The sequence below is a fragment of the Equus przewalskii genome, chromosome 18 (genome assembly GCF_037783145.1).
Source record: "Equus przewalskii isolate Varuska chromosome 18, EquPr2, whole genome shotgun sequence".
NCBI lineage: Eukaryota > Metazoa > Chordata > Mammalia > Perissodactyla > Equidae > Equus > Equus przewalskii.
In genome coordinates, this window is record NC_091848.1 from 34,583,795 (window position 1) to 34,606,278 (window position 22,484).

The 22,484-nt window shown below is 40.1% G+C and overlaps 1 protein-coding gene across 15 annotated transcripts in view; it reads right to left on the reverse strand.

Annotated features, from left to right (window-relative positions):
* The window catches only part of SENP5 (SUMO specific peptidase 5), a 45,629-nt gene extending 27,135 nt beyond the window's left edge, over window positions 1–18,494 (reverse strand). For 6 of the 15 annotated variants that reach the window (XM_070582590.1, XM_070582589.1, XM_070582587.1 and 3 more), the window contains exons 1-2: window positions 14,520–14,598; window positions 605–2,145 (exon numbers count right to left, since the gene is read on the reverse strand). In XM_070582590.1, coding sequence (XP_070438691.1) covers window positions 605–2,145; window positions 14,520–14,527 — 1,549 coding nt within the window. In that variant the 5' untranslated portion in view covers window positions 14,528–14,598. Of the gene's footprint in view, window positions 1–604; window positions 2,146–14,519; window positions 14,599–17,733; window positions 18,070–18,180 lie in introns of those variants that run through there. The other 9 variants (XM_070582597.1, XM_070582596.1, XM_070582588.1 and 6 more) reach the window with 4 other exon arrangements.
* Window positions 18,495–22,484: the final 3,990 nt, after the last annotated feature.

A 22,484-nucleotide genomic window follows, 5' to 3' on the forward strand; every position in this document is an offset into this window, starting at 1 on the left:
AGTGTATCCTGCTCATTGCCACATTCTTAGAACTAGCACCACGCCAAGTATGGAGGAGCTTCTCAGATATTAAATAAATAAAATATAAACAATCCAATAGAAAAATAGGCAAAGAACAATAATACACAAAAAAATGGCAAACAAAGAAAAATATGTTCAAACTTTAAACTTAAAAACACAAATTAAAACAACTCTCCTATGATCTATAAGACTGGCAAAGTTTAACAAGTGCAAACTGGTTCAACTTTTTGGAGGGTAATTTAACAACTCTCTTAAAATTTTAAGTGTGAGTATTCTTTCACTATCAATTCTCCTACTAGGAACTTAACTTACAGAAACAACTCTATAAGTATAAAGAAGTAATCTCACTGCATTACTGTTTATAGAAGGAACCAACTGGAAGCAACACAAGTGTCCATTAATCAAAAATTAAATAAATTATGGAACATCTATATAACACGGCAATATAAAAGGCTTCCAGAAGAATGTCTAATTGCTTAAAGGGAAATCCATGTGTGGAAGGAAAAAATAGGACTAGCCTAGAAAGGACAATGGACAGCAAGTGTGGGCTGGAGGGTGGGGAGAATAAAGGAAGAGTGCGTACCAGAAAGGCAGATTGACAGCTGTTCATCATCCACTGGAGAGGCTTTTTGACTGTTCTTCCCACCTCCCACTTGATTCTCTAGTTTGAGTCCACTGCACATCAGAGGAGCCTCCAGTGGACTTTTACAGTAAGGGTGGTCCAGCAACTTAGAACTAAGAATGTTCTGCTTGAGAGATCCATCCTCATCCATGTGGCAGGAGCTCTCATTTGGAACAGTCTCTTCGGATACAGGCCCGTCTACACTACTCACAGACTGATCTGTCCCAGACACGGATAGTTTTACTCTGTCATCATTCACAACACTTGTCCGATTTTCCTGACCCAGAGTCATAAGTTCTCTTTCAGTTTCCGAGATAAACGTGTTACTAGAATGGTTTTCTGGTAAAGGGATGTCATGAATCAGCTCTGTACGCTCCCACTTAGGAGAGGAGCAGGGTGACTGGTCCCAGGAGTATGTGGCACTGCCATTCTGTTGGTCAGGGAATGCTTCATCTAAACTAAGCTCTTTGCCCAAGAAAGGGCTTCCTTTAGTGTGGCCATCAGGCACATGAGAGTTCGTTCCCTTCACCACAGCATTGCTGTCCATAGCTGGGAAGTATGGTTGATGCCGACAAGAAGGGTCTTTAGGTTCTGGGGAAGGAAATGGGCTGCAACTGCCACCCTCACCTTTCTCCCTCAGGGTCTCTTGATGGTCCCCAGTGACCTGCACCCAGCTCTGCTGGGCTTTTTTTAGCTTGCAAACTTTGTTTTTTGTTCTGAAGTGCTGGGATCTGAGAATCCTGTACCGAAATCTAATCATGGACAATTTCTCATACATCATAAGAGGAGATACTTTTATTCTTCTATGTTGGCTAAGTTGGAACTTTTTTGGAATCAGGGGTCCCCCATTCCCGTGTTGCTCCAGCCCTTGGTAGCAGCCATAACAAAAGCGCTTTCTCTTATGGTTGCTCAAGGTGACCACAATCGTGCCGCTCTCACCTGGACTTTGGCTCTCCCCATTGAACGTCATGGGAAAGTCAGAAGCTTGTGGCTCTGTCCTGGGTCTGTGACCACTGGCCTGACCTAAAACACTATTTGCTGGCAAGTCAGCAACTGCCTTCAAGAAACTTTTCTCTCCGCAGTATTCATGGTCAGAGTTCTTAGCTGATGACAGCAACTTTTCTGCTCCGAGTTTCAGGAGGGTGCTTGAGGAGGAAATGAAGTGTTTAGCGTCCTTTCTTTTCACTTTAGAGGACAACGTACTAACATTTTGAGCCGCCACGCTGGAGTCTGTCTTAGCAAAGAGCGGTTCATCCTGGATCCACGTTTTCTGGATGCGAAGGGCCCTCTTTCTGCACTGGAAATGCCTCAAGTGCCTGCTCCACGTAACTGGCCTTCCCAACTTGGCTTTCAGAACGCACAAGTGTTGGTGAAAGTAGAATTTCCTAAAGCCTCCAAACCCAGTGTTCCATTTCTCAGAAAAGGCTAAGTGGATTCCTTTCCTCCATAGACTTTTCCTCTGTTTTTTCATTTTTCTGATGCATAATGAGATCTGGGTGCAGCTGTAAAGAAGACAAACAAAAGTTACATTGCTACCCTAAATATAAGGTCATAAAGATACAGTCACAGCAACATAAGCTAGAAAATTGAAAAAAGAGAGCATATGAAGTTCAATTTAGACTATCAGACAAAATAAAATCCTACTTGATCAAGATTTTCCCCACAATGAAAACTGAGGAGGGAAGACATGAGTATTCTAACATGACCCCATTTGCTATACCTGCCTCTGACAGAAAAAAGTTTTAAGAATCAGTTTCCAAAATGCAGTTTCTGATGGAGCAGACAGGGCAGGGAGTGAAAAGAGAATTTGTAAGTGTTGCTTCTCATGAGCTAAGTGACTCTAAGCAAGTCACCCAAATTCTGTGTTCTCATTTGTAAAATGAAGGATGGAGAAGGGAGAGGGTACCAGACACCTTTATACACTGTTTCCATTTCAAAACAATTTGTTCCATACAGCAAATTTTAGAAAGGAAGAGTACATAATTTTGTTCTATTTAGTCATCCAAAGGCAGATATTCAATAAATGCAAGCAATATCAGTATCTCAATAGGGAGACCGGCCTCCTCTTTGTCAGTCAGTCAAAGACTTTCTGAGTGACTATGTAGGGACGGACTCTATCAGGTTCTCTCAGTTATTGTTTTGGTTTTCAAGCGAATACAGGAAAAAGATCCCCAACCCCCACCCCACACACATATGAACTTCAGGAACACACATGAGAAATGGTAGATGAAACTATCAGATTTATTAAGATTTCCCCTCACATTTAATAAGATCTAAGATTACTGAAGGCTCTTTAGCTTAGAAAGAAAGGCACTAGCCACTGCAGGTGGAGTAGAAGACATACTACACTACAAATCAGAAATACAATATTCTAATTTCAGCTTGCTAATAACTTACTAAGAAAAGTTCTATTACCTTTCTGTGCAGTTTTCTCTGGGGAAAAAAAAGGACTGAACACATGTTTACCTCAGTTTCTTCTCCAAATCCCAAATCCCATTAAAATGACAAAAATGAGGTTTTATTTATTTTTTTTGGTGGGGGGGAGGAAAATTAGCCCTGAGCTAACTGCTGCCAATCCTCCTCTTTTCTTTTCTTTCTTTCTTTCTTCTTCTTTTTTTTTTTTTTTTTTGCTGAGGAAGGCTGGCCCAAGTTAACATCTATGCCCATTGTCCTCTACTTTATATGTGGGACGCCTACCACAGCATGGCTTGCCAAGTGGTGCCACGTCCACACCCAGGATCTGAACCAGCAAACCCCGGGCCGCCCAAGCGGAATGTGCACACTTAACCGCTGCACCACTGGGCCAGCCCCAGAATGAGGTTTTAAAGAAAGCAAAAGCTCTCAAGGACAAAGAAATTGAAAAAGGAGAAAAGGGCAATAAAACTTCTGAAAGAAGAAAGTAGATGAATGATTGATAACAGACTTAGCAGGCCAAAAGAACTAAATCTAAGCCAGCAGTAGGCGAAGCCAAGAAGCAAGGTACAGGACCCTAGAAAGGCTCAGGAATTGGAAGCAACAATACCTATGAGGGTCAGGGTATGAGAGGGGCTGAAAAAGGAAGGACTGGTTGAAGTGTGAAAAGCAGCAGCTAGATCTACCCTGGCAGATAACCAGTTTCATTCTCTGGGGAGGATGACCCAGAACAGTCAGGCATGTCATGCACAACTGAGGGCAGGGGTACAACAGGAAGATAAATGAGTTTACACAGTGAACTCCCTCCCTAACCTCTTTCCCCACTCATCTACCAGAAAGGTTTCTACCCACAAGCTGGAGATCAGTCCCAGGGGAATGGCTAATTCAAAGAGAAAAAACCAAAAGATACTGATATCTGGGGATGCTTCAACTAAACAGGCTTGAATAATTACTCTACAGTGTACCCCAAAGTTTAAGAAACAATGAGACCCCAAATCCCTCCCCAACTCCACATAGCAGGTAATTCCCCCTCCCTTACCCAAGCCTGGAAGTTTATCCTTCAGAAAGGGTAAAACAGAAGCTCTGCAGACAGGGCGATCCTAGGCACAGTTTAAAGATGGGATTATCTATTGAATATAAGACGCCCAACACTTTCCCACTCATCTCCCAGAACCCTGGCAGTCTGTCTTATCCATCTAAGCAGGAGACCGGGAGAATCTTCTCTGGAGAATCTGACTGGTCCACAAGAAAATACAGAAATACAGACAGCCCCCTCACCCTCAAATGGCCCAGCATGACCTGCAGTATACCTCAAAGTTGACAAGTCCCATCACATGCTCAGAATTTCCAAGCAATTTCTTAGTGGTCATTCTTTAAAATGACAGGATAACCAAGAATCACCAGACTTCTACGGATGAAAAACAGACCAAAACAAACAGATAAAACCAAACATTTATATAGCGAAGTCATCTTTAAAAGACCAAGTGGGGGAGGGAAGAGAAATTATTGTTTAATGGGTACAGTTTCAGTTTGGGAAGATGAAAAAGGTTCTGGAGATGGATGGTGGTGACGGCCGCACAACAATGTGAATGTATTTAATGCCACTGAACTATACACCTAAAAATGATTAAAACGGTAAATTTTATGTTATGTTTATTTTACCTCAATTAAAAAAAAACAAGAGAGAAGGAAAAAAAACTAACACTATCCTCAAAGAAGTAAAAGGAAATATTACATCCACTGGGGGAAAAAAGAACAAGCTGTTATCTTTTTAAAAAAAGGAACAATCAAAAATAAAGGTGCCTTAGAAATAAAAAATAGCAGATTCTACACAGAAATCAAAATATAATGTACACCTGAAATTTACATAATGTTATAAATCAATGTTACTTCAACAAAAAAAATAGCAGAAATGAAAAACTCAATACAAAGTAAAGAGCTAATATCTCTAGCATAAAGAACTCTTAAGGTGAGGGATAAAGAACAAAAAGCCTGATGGAAAAATAAAAAAAGACATAAGGAAACAATTCACAAGTAAAGATTTTTAAATGGCCCTTAAACATAAGAAAAGATGTTCAATTTCATTCATTAAAAAAACAGGCATGGGGAAGGGGGTGAGCAAAATATGTGAAGGGGGTCAAAAGGTACAAACCTCCAGTTATAAAATAAATAAGTCTTCGGAATGTAATGTACAGGATGACAACTACAGTTAATAGAACTGTATTGCATATTTGAAAGTTGCTAAGTAAATCTTAAAAGTCATCACAAGAAAAAAAATTTTTAACTATGTATGGTGATAGATGACAACTAGACTTATTGTGGTGACCATTTCACGATGTACACACATACTAAATCATTATGTTGTACACCTGAAACTAGTATAATGTTACATGTCAAAAATATCTCGATTAAAAAAGTGGAAAAAATTATGACAGCACATTTTGTTGGTGGGAGAAAAGGAGCTTTCACACTTTGCTGGTGGGAATACAAACTGATACAATCCTTTTGGAGAGGAATTTGGTAATAGCTAACAAAAGTACGAAAGTACTTATCTTAATCCAGCAACTCCACTTTTAAGAATTTACCCTGAAGATACACCTTCAATAATAATGAAAATACACAGTCTTATGTTATTCACTGGCAACATTTTTTGTAATCGCAAAATATTGGAAACAACCTAAATGCCTATACATCGGATAGTGGTTGAATAAACTATGGTCCATCCACACAGTGAATAAGGCTATAAAAGAATAAGGATGAGCTCTATGAACTAACATGGAGTGATTTCCAAGTTGAGTGAAAAAGCAAAGTTCAAATGAGTATAATAATATGCCACCGCTTAGTTTAGCCAAGTGTACAGTTAGAGAGAACAGTCTACACAAGATCATCCTCACTTCTGACACTAACTGCAAGTTCGAGGAGATACCAGAGCCACCCCCAGGTTGGATAATTTGCCAGGACTCACAAAGTCACTGAAAATCGTTATATTCATAGTTATGATTTCCTACAGCTGAAGAATATGATTAAAATCAGCCAAGTGAACAAGCACATAGGACAGGGTCCAGGAGAAGCAACAAATGCAGAGCTTCCAGTTGTCCTATTCCCATGGAGTGAGGACAGTGTTACTCTCCCAGCATCGATGTGCGACAATATGCAGAGTTTTGCCAGCCAGAAAAGCTCATCTAAGCCTTGATGCCCTGAGTTTTTATTGGGGTTTGTAGGCGTAAGTGATTGCCCACATGACTGCACTCAGTCTTCAGCCCCTCTGGAGATTCACCAATACCAAAGTCATCACCCTAAATCACATCATTGGTTTTCTGGATGGCCAACTCCCATCCTAAACCATAGACTATCTGTGACCGAAGGCCCCCAGGCAAATAAAGACACTCCAATCTGGCATGACATTCCATGGGCTTAGAGATTATCTCCTAGAAGCTAAGGGTACAGGCTTTCTTTTTGGGTAAGGTTAATTTCTTTACTATTCAGCCACCTTTCATAAAAGGAAAAATGAAATATACATGTTATCTGCTTTTTTGTGCCCCAAAAGACAAAATAAAAACCAAAACATGGGGGGCCAGCCCTGCAGCCTAGTGGTTAAGTTTGGCACACTCCACTTCAGCAGCCTGTGTTCAGTTCCTGGGTACAGACCTACCCACTCATCAGCAGCCTTGCTGTGGTGGCAACCTACATACCAAATAGAGGAACATTGGCACAGATGCTAGCTCAGGGCGAATCTTCCTCGGCATAAAAAAAAAAACCTGAGAAGGATAAACCAGAAACTAATGAGAATGGTTACCTACATGACATGGTAAACGGAACTGGGGTGAAAAGAATGAGGAATAGGTAAATGGTAGAAGGGATCACGGGAGTGACACTTCTCTGAATATGCCTTTATGTAAAGTTCTGACTTTTAGAACCACGTTAATGCTTCATATACTTTAAAAATATACAAATAATTAAAATCAACCAGAATGCAGGAGGAATCCAAAATGAAATACAGATCCAGAAGTGTGCATACACATATATTTACATCCTAGCGCTGTCTGCTTAGAGGACCTAGAAGAAATAACATCCTAGTAACAATGAGCGCCCCTAGACCTAGATCTTGGATTCTAAATACTATTCTCAACTTAACGAAATGGCTGATTCCAGAGCTGGGGCAGAGGAAGTAGAAGACGAGCCTACAATATCACCATAGTGCCAGAAAGTGAGTGAGTGCTCAAAAAATAATGACGACATGTCAAAAGGACACAAGAACCAAACTGAAAGGACTCACAATGGCCAAAAAAACTAAGCAATTGAATATATAACGATAGTAATGGATTATAACTCAAGAATAAAACAAACATCCTGAGTCTATAGTGATATAAATGATTAAATAAATAAACAGGGAGAAGGGACAGCTCTTCCTTACATAGAATTTCAAATAAATAAACACAGAAAGAATGATGGAAATAGAAAAGTTAGAATTTGCAACTCCTCTCAGAAATAACTGACTCAGGCAAGAATCATCAATGGATGCTAAAATTAGAGGGGGAAAGTACAATGAGAAACAACATATTTACATAGCCTCAAAGTATCTCCTACAAGACACTTAAAATTATAAGTGGAAAAACTGTGCCTTTCAATGGAAAAATGTGGCAAACACCTTTATCAGGTGATCAAGGTTAATACCACTAGCAATGAGACACATGGACAACATATGCCTCCTAATATGGCACAATGTCACGTGTGTAGTATTCTTGTCAAAAATGTATAACCTGAATTTGATCATAATGAAACAAGAGACAAACCCACACTGAAGGACACTACAGGATAACTAGCCAATACTCTTGAAAAGTGTCAATCAAGGTCATGAAAGACAAAAACAGACTGAGGAAGTGCCTCAGATTAAAGGACTAAAACTAAGGAGATGAGACAACTAATGCAACGTGTAATCCGGGATTGGGTCTTAGTCCAGTAAAAGGAAACTGGTGGTACAACTGACAAAATCTGAACAAGGCATATGGATCAGTTAACAGTATTACCAATGTTAATTTCCTGGTTTTGATAATGTACTGTAGTTACATAACACTGGGGAAAAGCTGGGTGAAATGTGTATGAAAATTTTTAGTTTTTTTGTAAGTTTGGAGTTATTTCACAGTAAAAAGTTAAAATTTTTTTCTTAAACATTTAAAATTTTGAAGAAATCTCCCAGAAAGCACAAAATGACAGAGATTGAAAATAACAGAGAAAGACAAGAATATTAAAGGATGAGGTCAGGAGGTCAAATATCCAAATAAAAGTTTCATGAAGATAAACTAAGAAAGTACAGGACGAGGGAGTCTCAAATACATAATTCAAGAAAATTCTCAGAGTTAAAGGATATAATTTTGTACATGGAAAGAACCTATCACTGACTGAAAACCATACCAAGGCATATCAATTATGAAATTTCAGAACACCGGGGGCAAAAACAACCTTCTACAAGCTTTAGGAGGGGGAGGTAAATGACGACATATATATATCACACACACACACACACACACACATATATATATATACACCTATATGTATATATACTATACACATAAAACATATAAAATATAAATATAAAACATATGTTTATATACTATAATAAAAATATATTTGTATAATTTTATATAAATTTACATAATTTATATAAATATTTATGTATATACAATCAGGAATAAGAATGGCAATGGGCTTCTTAATAGCAAGACTGGAAACTAGAAGAAAATGTACTAATGCTTTCAAAGTTCTGACAGAAAATTAATTTCAATGCAGAATTTTAGACCCAGCCAAATTATCAGTCAAAACTGAGGATAGAGGGGCCAGCCCAGTGGCGTTGTGGTTAAGTTCATGTGCTCCACTTCAGCAGCCCAGGGTTCCCGGGTTCAGATCCCAGGCACGGACCTAGCACTGCTTGTCAAGGCATGCTGTGGTGGCATCCCACATAAAATAGAGGAAGACTGGCACAGATGTTAGCTCAGTGACAATCTTCCTCACACACACAAAAATAACACAACTAAGGATAGAAAAAAGGTTTTCAGAGATGTAAGTTATCAAAATATATACTTCCCATGCATCCTTTTCTCTGTGAGCCACAGGAGGAAGTACTCTGACAAATTGAGGGAATAAATCAAGAAAGACAAAAGAATCAGAAAATAAGATGCAAAACAAGAGACAGGAAAGAGGAATACCAAAGAGACTGGTAAAGAAAGATCACAGAGTGACAACTGTGCCTCAGGCCTGGAGAGCCACCAATCCAGAAGGAAGAGGTCAGAAGTCTCTGGGAGGGATGTCTCCAAAAATGTGAAGTTGACAGAATTTCTAAGGCATCTGAATGCAAAGACAGAAGCTATAGACAACTGGAAGAGAGCATGAAGATAAATTAGTAATAAGTACAAAGACCACTAAACAAAAAAGACAGTTATTAGTTTCAGGGACCACAGAAAGTTGTACAAGAAAGGAAAATCAGTTGTTATAAATCATAATATACTGCACAGCTTAGCTGTGACTACTATTTACATAATCGTAATAAGATAAACACTGATCTAACCCAAAGATTCTCAAACAGATATCCCATACCACACCCCAAGCCAACATTTGGAAATGCGTGGGAAATTCTTGGTTGTTGCAATGAATTCAGGTTGGTATTGATATTGAGTGCCTGGGGAACACTAAATATCATGTAATGGACAGGATAATGAAGAACTGTCTCATCCAAAATGACAATACTGCCCCTACTGAGAAAAATTCATTCTAGCCAAAATTATGGTATCACTCTACCAGGAGGATTGTAAGGAGGGTAGATAAGAAGTATACATGTATACAGAAGTGAGGAGTAGATGTGGAAGAGAACTAAACTAAACCTGCATCTGCCGTAGTCAACAGACAAAGCCTCAAACTAGGAAACCAAAAGTAACATTACAAAAAGGTAATTTAGAGACGTGCTGTTTATACCACAAGAACAGCTCAAAGACCTGAAAGAGGCTGCCTTTGGGGAATGAAAATGATGGAAAGGGGTGGGATTCTAGGACCTAAGTCAGGAAAGAAGGCTAGAGGTTGCTGCCTTAGTCCCTTTATAAAGCACTGTACCCCACCCTCGACTATGCACGATATCTATCCCCGAGTCCAGAGACGGTTTTACCCTCTCCACTCCAGATGCTAACCCTCTAGGTGTCCTGCTTACATATATCAGGAGAAGAAAAGGTCAGTTCTGGGAGGACTTTTCTTAAACAGACTTTCAAACAATCACTTATATTTTTCGTCCCATCTTCCCCACCACTTCCACAATACATAACACCACTGATCCTGAAACTTTTAAAAGGTTCTGAAATACGAATATGACTACTTTTTGGCTTTCTCCATCAATCCTCCACTAAATCCTTGGTTTAGGATTCAGCTTTCTCAAGTCTGCTAATCAGTTACCACTAGTCTTTTCTGCTTTCCAGCTTCCAGAATTTTGTTGTTATTCTCACCACTCCTGTTCTTTGTCATTTGGGTTTAAAAAAAAAACAAAAGACTTCACTGTTTTAATGGAGTTTTCAGGCCAAAGTGGAATGAAATGTGTATGTTCAATCCAGTATCTTTACCATAATATATTGCTGAGCGGAAAAAATATCAAGCTGTTAAACAATATGTATAAACCCATTTTTGTTAAAAGGAGAAAAATGTGTGTACATTTTGCATATATATAGGGAAAAAAATGTCTAAAACGATTTACACCAAACTAGTAACAATTTAGGCCCACAGTTCCTAAACTGTGCATCGAGGCACCCTGGGGTTCTGCAGTGAATTCAGAGGGATGTCATAAGATATTCTAAATTAGAGAGAAAAGTGATATTCTATATTTGTCAAGCACCCCACAAACTACCAACTCAAAATAGGTCAGTTTCAAATTAGATCATGCTATATTCCTTTTGATGACATCATATCTTTGAAAAGCTGGATTTTTGTTGGTTGCTGTAATAAAAAATAAATAAATACTGTGCAAAAATAAATTTGGAACAAGAATTGTGGGTGACAGTGTTTAATGATTCGAAGGTTTGACAAGTTTCGTAGTGCCCAACAAGTATATACAGTAATTGTGGTTATTTAAGAATGAAATAAAAATACTATTTTGTCTTTTGATTTATGTGTATTTTTTTAAAACAACTATTAGGTTGCTATTTATTAAGTTGTTTAGACTTAATTACTTAATAAAATAAACTGTCAGGCCTAAGGGGACCATGAAAAAGACATTAAAAGAGCTATGAACAGAGAAAGTTTGGGAACCTCTGGTTTAGGGTATTGTATTTTACCTTATTTCTTTATCAATGGAAAAAGCACTTTAAGATAAACAAACTTCTTAACATGAAGTTCAAGTACACCCTCATTGCGTACTACCAATATAAAAGATTTGGGGGGCCAGCCCGGTGGCACAGTGGTTAAGTTTGAGTGCTCTGCTTCAGTAGCCCAGGGTTTGCGAGTTCAGATCCCAGTGTGGACCTGCACACTGCTCATCAAGCCATGCTGTGGTGGCATCCCACATACAAAATAGAGGAAGACTGGCACAGATGTTAGCTCAGTGACAATGTTCCTCAAGCAAAAAGAAGAGGATTAGCAACGTATGTTAGCTCAGGGCCAATCTTCCTCAAAAAAAAAAAAATTGCAATTTATTCTTCATAATACTTAAAGGTAACATAACTGCTGAGCAATCTTATCAATAAAATGTTTATTTTATTAAGAATACTACACAAAATGTACACAAAGCTGAATAATTATGAGTCTAATTCTGATTGACAAAGTGGGAAAAAAGCATGTAATTAAGTTCTTAAAAATCCTCCCTAAATTAGAGAAAATTATCTGTACTATGCCTTAAAAAGTTAAACTAATTTCACATATTTCTGGTGGTGGTTGTTATTAACAATGCTAAAATTGTAAAAATATACAAACATCTATCAAATTTCAATTTAATAAATATTGAGTTTCTACAAATATAATGGTACTGAGCTTTCAAAAAATTTATAGTCTAGTGGGAAGTCATTTGAACGAGTATTAACAAATGTGATGCATATAGAAAAGTAAAATTCAGTGTTATGGGAATATCTGGCAAGAGGGTCAGGGAAGACCTCTGAAGAAATTATGTTTGAGCTGAGATAAAGGATGAGAAACAGATAGTAGACAAAGGGAAAGATAAACAAAAGCCCAGGAGAAGGAATGTAATATTCCAAGGAACTGAAAAAACTTCAGTGCCACTTAAACGAGGTGCTGGAGAGGTAGGCAAGGAATAGAAAAGCTAAATGAACGATCTGCTGTTTACCACTGTGAAGCCACTGAAAGACAAAGAGGGGTACAAGACCTGATGTGTATGCTTGAAAAGATCATTCTACTTGCAATGTGCAGAACCGCTGGGAGAAGCCCACAGCAAAGGAAACGTGATAGGAGGCAGTTACAGGTAAATGGAGGCAAGGTGCAATAGCCGCTTGGATTAAGTAAAACTGGGAGAAGCAGCAAAGTGAATCGACTTTGAGATTCTTCAGGACAGAAATGACAGGACTGTGGGAAAGCCTCTATGTGGAGGATAAGAGTTCTGGTATGAGCTACTGGGTAGACGGTGGTATAATTTACATGCACAAATAGAGAAAGATTGGAGGAAGGTTATACTTGCTATGCCTTTAGTTTTAGACATGTTAGATTTGAGGTAACTGTAAGAAATCCAGGTGGATGCATACTGTTGGATATACAGGTCAGGAACTCTGAAAAGAGGATACCACAGGAATTCCAGTTTAAGTCACCAGCTTATAATAACCAAGCCTCAGAAAATGTTAAGTTCACCTAGAGAAAATCTGTAAAAAGAGAATGCACCCTAGGACAGTGTCCTAAGGAACTCTAGGATGTAAGAGCAAGGTAAAGGAAGACTACTTAGCAAAGGCAAGTGAGAAGGAACGAGAAAAGAAAGAAAGCGAAAAATCAGGTAAGTGTGGTGTCAGGACAGCTAGAGAAAGTTTCTAGAAGGGGGGAAATGGTTAGTGAAAGGCTGTTGAGAGGTCAAGCAAGATAAAGATAAAGTGTCCACCTGATTCTCATCACATTTCCAAGGGACATTTTACTAGAACGAAGAGGGCAAAAACCAAGATGGAGTGAAGAAGTCAAAAATAAAACTGCTCAAGGGCTGGCCCATGGCCTAGTGGTTAAGCTGGGTGCAGGCCACTTTGGTGGCCCACGTTCACAGGTCAAATCCCGGGCTCAGACCCACACCACTCATCAGTCATGCTGTGGCAGTGACGCACATATAAAATAACAGGAAGACTGGCACAGATGTTAGCTCAGGGCTAATCTTCCTTAGCAAAATAAATAAATAAAACTGTTCAAGACACCTGAGTAAATGAGAGAGATGGCAGACTTTTTTTTAGTGGAGACGGTTGTACATGTTTAAATGCTGATAAGAGTATTTCACTTACGGACAAAGATGGCAGACTGAACCGACACATTTTAGTTTCACTCTCTCCTAAAACCTCATAAAGATGAGAATAAAGAATTTTTCTAGCTATTTTTTAAAGATATAATCTATATACAGTGAAATACCTAGATCTTAAGGGTTTGTTGGGTGTTTTTTTAAAGCAGATGTACATAAAATAGAAGAGAGAAAAACAAAAGCTTTTGGAAGCTGGAATGCGCACTGTCTTAAAAACCTAGAAAGTTAAATCTCAAGCTCACAATGAGGAAAGCAATCTGATTTATACAACAGTGCCTCAAAACAGGTCAGGAATTGGTGGCAGCAGGTTCTGTAAGTGGGGTGTGAACATGGTGCTACAAACAAGAGGATTGGTCAAATCATTTAAAAACCTTCCTGCTCTCCACAAAACCAGCCAACTGTCCCTCCCTCATCCCTGCAGAAGCTTGGAGCATTATTTTCTAGATTAGAACAAAGCTGTCCAATAAAACCTTTGCAATGACAGAAATACTCTGTCCAATATGGTAGCCTCTGGACACAGGTGGTTACTGACCACTTGAAATGCATCTACAAGTGGGGAATGAAATCTTTAATTTTATTTAATTTTAATTATTTAAAGTTAAGGTGCTACGTGTGGCTAGTGGCTACCATATTGATCAGTACAGTTCTAGAGAGTAAAACAAAGGATTTCAGGACTGAAAAACATATGGCCCAGTTGAGAATGAGGGTAACATACCGAAAATAGTTGACTTATATGAACATAAGTGAACATTTACATACTGAATGCTAAGATCCCTTCCTTTCCCTCAATTTAGCCACCAGATTGCTGGCAGCCCAGCTAGCTTATAAGCTCCAAGCAGGAGATGTGAAGATTCTTCTTTGGGGACTCTAACTGGCTCAAGAGAAAAGGCAAAGATACTGGTGTTGAAGGTTCTCCAATAAACAAGTCCACCCAGCGCACCCTAAAATTGACAAATCCCAAGCATGCACTCAGAGCACATACAAATTAAAATTAAAAGCAACCTCCACATGGGGTTCCTCTACATTCCTGCCCCTGTATTCTTGGCCATGCTGTTGTATGTTCATGGTCACCAAACACCAACATTCCTTCAAAGATAAAACACACATACAAGGGAAAAAGAAATGAGCTTTCAACTCTTATCAGATACTGACTGACCCTAGGACAGCCCAAAGTCTGAACAATCCTTAAGGGACCCAATATTTGGGTAAACGTTTACAGTAGAGCCACTGTACAGGTTAACTCAAGCATCACTAGGAAAAAGTTCTTTCTCCTGGAGGTAATAAGACAGTAATGAGAATAGCTGTTATGTAGCAAATAAACAGGGGTGGGATTATCTACCCCAGAAAAATGAGACAGAACGAATGATTTATACTATGAAACGATTAAAAACAAAGCAAAAAAAAAAAAAATACTCCCCATTGGCATCACAGGGCATGAAAAAGATCAAGATTGAGAAGTGGAGACCTATACATTTATGGTACCTACTGCTGATACTTTCATCACATTCGGCCACCAGATATAAAGTGGATTAAGTATCCAATTTTGGTCTCAAGTCCTTATAGATACAGAAAATTGCCTCAGAGACTAGCAAGTGACTTCTAAACTCTGCTTTTCACTGGGTCTCCAAGCTATTACCACCCCCACTCTGCCTTTGTTTCTATGTTAAACCTGTAATACCAGTTTAGATTAAAATTGCGACCCTGGGTTCATATTTATCCTTTCTAAATATCTCTACCTGAAAAGTTTGCACTGTCAGAATCTGAAATTCAACAACAACTTTTAAAACTTCAGAACTGAGGTATGTTAGACACAAAAATAAAAAATCTAGAGACTCAGAGACTTGGTTTTTCATCTCAGACACATACCACATGTCTCTCTAGACTCTGAATTCAGACTAGTTATCTGTTAACATGGCTTTTTCAATTAGTGAATTTAGAATGCCCTTTGTCATCTGGTTGTAGGAAGTTAACACACTATAAACAGGGTCATTTTTAGAAAGAAAATAATTCAGCATCTTCCATTAGAGGATTTGGACATAGGGTTCATTTCTGGCTCTACTACTAACATAGAACAGGAAATACTGAAGCAATGAGAAGGCTATCAAAGAATAACTTGAGAATGAACATATCTCCCTAAAAGAGAGTGTTCAACTCTGCCTGATGGCCTATTACCTTAATAATTCTAAAAATATTACCAAAAGAAAAGTCATGTGGTTTTCACTATAATGGGTAAAAAAAAAAACCACACGAGGCACTGTTACCACCTCATCATGTGATCCTAAGTGTCTATCAAATTGTTTAAATCGGTAGCATGTACAATTTAACCAAAAAGAGAAAAACATAGTAAAAATTCATGGATAAGCTTAAAACAAATACAAGAGCCTGTAGTTAAATCAGGTGTTTATAGGGCAATTAGAGATGTATAGAGCCCAATTCTCAAACTGAATCCCACAGGAAGTTGGCTAATAATACAAAGTAAGTGGTCATTCATACCAGGATGGAGGAGGGGGAGTGTACAGAGCGCTGGGTTTATGATAAGCCAGAGCAAACACAAAATATTCTTAAAATGGAATTTTTCTGTGGTTTATGAAGGCTTGGCATAAAAAATCTACTAAAAAAACTGATTTATAAAGTGATATAATCTTTATATAATTCTGCCAACAAACAAACCTAAGCAAGATTTAGTAAGAACTTTTACTGTAAAATCTAAAACTTTGATCAAAGAGTATAAAGGAGTCTAACTGAATAGGAAACTATAAAAATAGAATTACACAGAGCTACTGACTTAAAGGACCTTTTTTTCCTTCTGAGCTCAAGGCACTACAAAACCTGAAATAGTACTATTGATTCAAGTAAGGTCACTTGTTAAAGAAAGGAAAAGAAAAAAATTAAGATGGCAACAAACTAACTGGCCATGACACTTCATCTCTCTGAGCTTGTTTATAAACTAAATTGTGAAACCTGATCTACATGTGTTTTCAAGCCATGAGTATCACCTGAGAAGCTTTTTAAAAGCCACAAATACCCAGTTCCCACTTCGGATCTACTGAGGCAGTGTCCAGGCCTCTGGGTTTTTGTTTTGTTTAATTCCCCAACTGATTCTGATGCCCAGCCAGGTTTTGGAACCACTGGATTAGATGACCCTCAAAGTCCCTTCCATATCCATGACTTAAAATTCCAAATTAATAATTTCTGTGTCAAAGGACTTGCGAAGATTGCACATGCACAGCAGCCATCATCATGCTCCACTGAGCAAAGGCAAGCATCCTTCATTTGTCTGACCAAGCAACTGTAACGACAGGCACTCCTCACTCAAGTCACTGACTGCATCTCCCTTCCCTCCTCCCCAAACACTTCTCTAACTTGGAGTCTATTAAACTTCAGAGTGTCTGTTCTCTCCAATGCAGAGAAAGGCATCTCCTCAGATTTACTTAGAACTGTAATGTCCAGCACTCAAAGGATTCAAGTTCCTGTTATTTATTCTCTGCACAATTTCAATTAACATGAAATGTTTTAAAGGCAGAGTGAGGGGTCCTCAGAAATACGTGCAAAGAATTCCTTCTCAAGTGGGCCAAGGTGTAAATGAAGCCCCTCCCAGCTTTCTCCTAGAAAGAGCCCACTGTGCAAACTATCTTGAGTAAGGAACACAACTGATTTGGGTCATCCCTCATACACCAATAACGTTTTATCAATAAGCATGAGACATCTGATTTCCTCTTAATGCTGCCCAACTCAAAGCAGAGACTGCAGTTAGGTTCTAACCACCTATCCTAGTGTGGATCCCTGGCACCTTCTCCATATCAAGCTTAGTTACTCTGGGTAAAAAACATAATTAGGAACCTACCATTAAATGTCCTGGATAGTCTTAAGCCGAGTTTAACTTGATTCTCAAAACACTTCATGATTAACGTCTTGCTTTCTTCACTTCATTTAATTCTCCCAATTAATTTATATAGGTATAAGAAAGCTCCACTTCACATGCGGTTAAAAATGTTGAAGTGTCTAGCATGAGTTTAAAACCACTACCAAATTGCACGTTAGGATTTCAACTCAGTTCTTCTGACTCTAAGTCTAAAACTCTTCCCTCCCACATTCTCTCCGCATCCCTCCTCCCCCAAAAGAGTGGCCATACAGCGAAATGGGGGTTGATACTGCCTAGCATAGACAGAATAGAAAAACAGACTTCCCACCACCCTAATGTTCAATTGTTCCATACCGGTTCACTAGAACAGGGTCCCAAGAGCGTGGGGGAAGGAACCAAAGGCAGAAACGAAGCACAACTGTCCGAACAAATAAAAACCCTTGACTTCAAAGACGGCAGGAGCTGGAGGACCTCTATGAGCCGCTCTTCCTCTCAAAGCTGTCCCCAGCTTCAAGAGGTGCAGCCGGGGGCGCTAGCTTTCTCGGCTTCTGCGTTGTACAGCTCAGACTGGAGAGAAAGGGAAGAGGACAGCGGTCCCTCGGGACGAGCTCCCTCCCCGCCCCCAGAAAAGCACAGTAGCGCTGAGGAAGAAATCTGCTGCCACCGGTTCGGGCGTGGGGGGAGGGCAGTGCTCGAGGCCTCCAGGCCGGGGTGCTGAGCTGGCGCGCACTGGCGCGGGAATGGCCAGCGAGCCCGGTCCGTAAGCCATTCGGCGGATCTGACACCCAGGCTCCCGCTTACCTACGGCCCTCGCTGCCGGCACCTGCCCCGCTGCGGGTCCAGACACTGCGGCCGCAGGGACAGCGGCCCCGCCTTGGCCAGCACTAAGGGAAGCCCCGTCTGCGAGGCGGTATTCGGCCTGCTCGCAGCAGCCACGGCCGCCGAGCTTCCCTTGGAGCCGCGGCCGCAACGCCGGCGCTCACTTATAACGTCATCTCCTTCCAAGCCCTTCGGCCCCAGCCCCGCCCACGCGGCCGGGGGCGGAAGAGGGAGCGACGGTCGGGCGCTGGGGGCGGGGTTCCACCTTCCCTCCGCTTCCGGCGGCGCGCGTTTCCCCGCCCCCCGTGACGTCAGCCAGACGCGCGGCGCCATGCCGTCAGTACTCGCGCTGCGTCTCCCACCGGGCGCTTCCCTCCGAGTGCGGACGCAGCTGTAGGGACTGTGTCCTGGGAATTGTAGGGACTTTGCAAAGCGTGTTTGAAGCTTCTGTTTGGCTTCCTCTCAAGTTTTTAACCCCGAAAGGACCGCAGCTATTATATAGCCCCTCCCTCCACTGATCCCTCTTCCCTTTTGCCAAAAGCGAAGGACCATTCTTGCTCTGGATGCACTTTTGAGGCCTGGCCTTACTTTTCTTTGGTTTTCCCATGGGGGTGCTCTAAACCGTTGGTATTGTATTGTGCTTCTCCATTTGTGCCCCGCCTCTCCTCAGCTGGGAACACTTACTTCCTTAGAAGGGTAGAGACGAGTCTTATTCAACTTCGTAGCCCCAGCTCCAAATAGTGACTGGCCTACAAGTGCTTAGTAAGTCTGTGCAGTAGATCTGTTATTATGTTTCTGGTGAGAGAGGAAAGTGACTGCAACCTGATTAATTGAAGTATTAGTCATTCAACAAACATTTTTTAAATGTGAAGGTGAATTAGCCTTGCTCTTGCAAGCCCTCAGTCTAATTCTGGGGAAGGAGTCATAAATAGATAATTATAATACAATATCATGACAGGCAGAAACATAATAATAGCAGATTTATGGTAGAAGGTGAATTCACTTTTAGACATTCTGGATTTGGAATAGTGTGGAGATGGATACGATAGAAGATCAAGGGTGGGATGCTGGGAGCCTTGTGCCCCAGGTGCAGGCAATAAGGGTGTGCATTGACTGTAGAGACGATAAAAGTAATAAAACCGACTATGAGGTAGTTTGCTTTTAATTATCACGTGTCAGCAAATTCTAAACAATGTCAGTGATAAAGTATTCCTTCTCAAACAAAAGCTCTCTTTAATCTTAGTTCTAAACAATTGCTGTAGTTACCATTGAGTTTTAATAATGTGTGTGTCAGCTTTAGATTGGTGTATTTCCTCAGCTTAAAAGTAAATCCTTTGGGGCTGGCCGGATGCAGTAGTGGTTAATATCGTGGGCTCTGCCTTGGTGGCCAGTTTGCTGGTTAGGATCCCAGGGCAAGCCTACACACTGCTCACCAAGCCATGCTGTGGTTGCATCCCACATACAGATAGAGGAAGATTGGCACAGATGTTAGCCCAGGACCAATCTTCCTCACACACAAAAAAAAAAAAAGTAAATTTTTTGAGATTTCCACTTCCAGCCAAGGTGGAATAACAGAGATCAGATTTACCCTCCCAACTGAAACAACTAAAAAAACAGAGAAAAAATGTGAAGCAACAGTTTTCAAGACATTTGATATAAGGCAAAGAAGAATGATGATCCCTGAGAGTTGGGCAATAAATTAGGTGAGCCCCCCAAATGCCCCAGTTTACTGCCTGGAAAGAGTCTCTAGAATATTCCACAGGTAGGGGAAACCAGGAGGAGCCTGTGGCCTCCTTGAGTTGAGGGGAAGAAGCTGGGAGACTGGGAAGGCCAAAGCAGCTAAAGTTCACAGGAAGGAGTCCCAGCAAAGAGAGAGCTACACAAAGAGAAAACTCTGGCTGCTTTTTGGTATTTTCTCTGTTGTTGATTTTCAGCCCTTTGACTATTTTGTGCCCTACTGTGGTTTTCTTTTTATTTATCTGGCTTGGGTTTCACTGAGCTTCCCTAATTTGTGTGTTGATATCATTCATCAATTTTGGGAAATTCTCAGCCATTGTCTCTTCATCTATTGTTTTTGCTCCATTCTTTATTTCCTTTCCTCTAGGATTCCAATTACATACGTAAGATTATTTGACCTTTTTCACCATGTGCTTTACACTTTGTACCATCTTTTTTTTCTCTTGATGCTTCAGTTCGAATGTTTTCTATTAACTTGTCTTTGAGTTTACTAATTCTTCTGTGATCTCCAGCCTGCTGTCAAATCTATGCACTGAGTTCTTAATTTTTAATATTGTATTTTCAGTTTTATGATTTCATTTGTTTTTATAAATTTTTGTACAGATTCTAGTTATCCATTGAAAGCCTCTCTTTTCATCCATTTTGTTCATCTTTTCCTCTATTTTTTAAAATCTTCTTGATAGTAGGTTTTTTTTTTCAGTCCTCATCTGCTAACTTCAACATTTTTTTTTTTAAGATTTTACTTTTCCTTTTTCTCCCCAAAGCCCCTTGGTACATAGTTGTATATTTTTTTTAGTTGTGGGTCCTTCTAGTTATTGCATGCGTGACGCCACCTCAGCACGGCTTGATGAGTGGTGCCATATCCACACCCAGGATCCAAACCGGTGAAATCCTGGGCCGCCGAAGTGGAGCGTGAGAACTTAACCCCTCAGCCAGGGGGCTGGCCCCTCACTTCAACATTTTGATCATCTGTTGGTCTGGTCCAATGGCTCATTTTTCTCTGTTGATTATCAATCACATTTTCTTGCTTCCTCACATGTTTAGTAATGTTTTATTGTGTGCTAGACAGTGTGTATAAAAGAATTGTCACGCCACCACATGATGTAATCTCCCAGTGAGGGTTCCCCCTTCCCTCTTAGGTTGATAGAGTGAGGGGCTGATCATCATAATTTAATCAGAGATTGAGCCAGGTCTTGGCAAGTTTGCCCTTTTACTTAGATTTGTTCCACCTCTGGTTCATCTCATTCCTCAGGTGTAGCCCAGGTTTTTGATAGAAAACCTCTGTCTCCTCACCCCTGAAAGGTTACAGGACTTTCAGTTCCTTCCTTCAGAGACTTTGAAGTGGGCTGCCTCCAGCCTAATAAGCTTCAAAATATGAGGGAGAAATTAGCCATGTGTTTGAGGAGCCCATGTTCCTGTAATGGAATGTGGTTTCCTAAGCACCATGACTTTTTAAAAGTTTTGGCCCGGTCCCACAGACTCCCAAACAGGTCTTGGACTCAGCAAATGCCTCGCACAGAAAACCAGCCATGCACTGGGGCTCTTCTGACTTCCAATCAATCAGTCCCAGTAGCTCCACACGACCACCAAAAGTTCTTCTGGGTTTTCTTTGCCCCAACAGCCTAGGTTAAGGCTGACCCTCAGTCTGCACCCAGAATCAGCAAATGTTGCCAGAAAAGAAAACAACTGGTGATTCTCACTTCACCCTGGAAAGGCTCTCCCCTCTCTGGAATTTTAGTTCACCTAAAATTAGGTAACAAAGCCTTGTTACTTCACAGCTCTCCAATATATTTCAAAATATATTTTTAACTTACTCTGCATTTTTTTAGGCTGCTGTAGCTGGAGCATTGTCCTGCTGCAACATACAACATCCTATTTGGAGAAAAAAGTCGCTTGTAAAACGCAGTTATATCAAGTCTATAATGCCAAAGTGTGTAAATGAAACTTTCTACTTCTAACGATAATTCTCACATTTCTTTAGACCTAAACATTTATATAGATTCATTGCTCACTGCAAAACCTTTTTCCCATGGTTTTCCCAGCTATTATTTGGTTGCTCTAAGTTCTTCCTTGAGATGTTTTTAAAATAAAAAATCATTAATTAAGCTCTTACCATGCACTAAACATTTAATGAGCATCATAGCATTTAACTTTCACAACAAACCACCAAGGGGGGGATTTTTCTATTGTTATAAATGAGAAGACAGAAATTAGATTTAGTCAAATGCCTAGAGCCATACAGCTAGATCCATCCGATTTCTAAGCCCCTAAAAAATATGCTATTTTGCCTTCCTCTCAGTGTGAAATACTCTACCACTGTGCTATAAAAAATATTAGCCACCAGCCACTTGTAGCTATTTTAAATTACTAAAATTAAAAATGCAGGTCCTCAGATGCACTAGCAACATTTCATGTGCTCAATAACTACATGTAGTTGAAAGTTACCATAATGGAGGGCAAGGATATAGATAATTTCCATTGTGAAAGTTAATAAACAGAAACCTCATTTAAAATGGAGTTGGGGGCCAGCCCTGGTGGCCAAGTGGTTA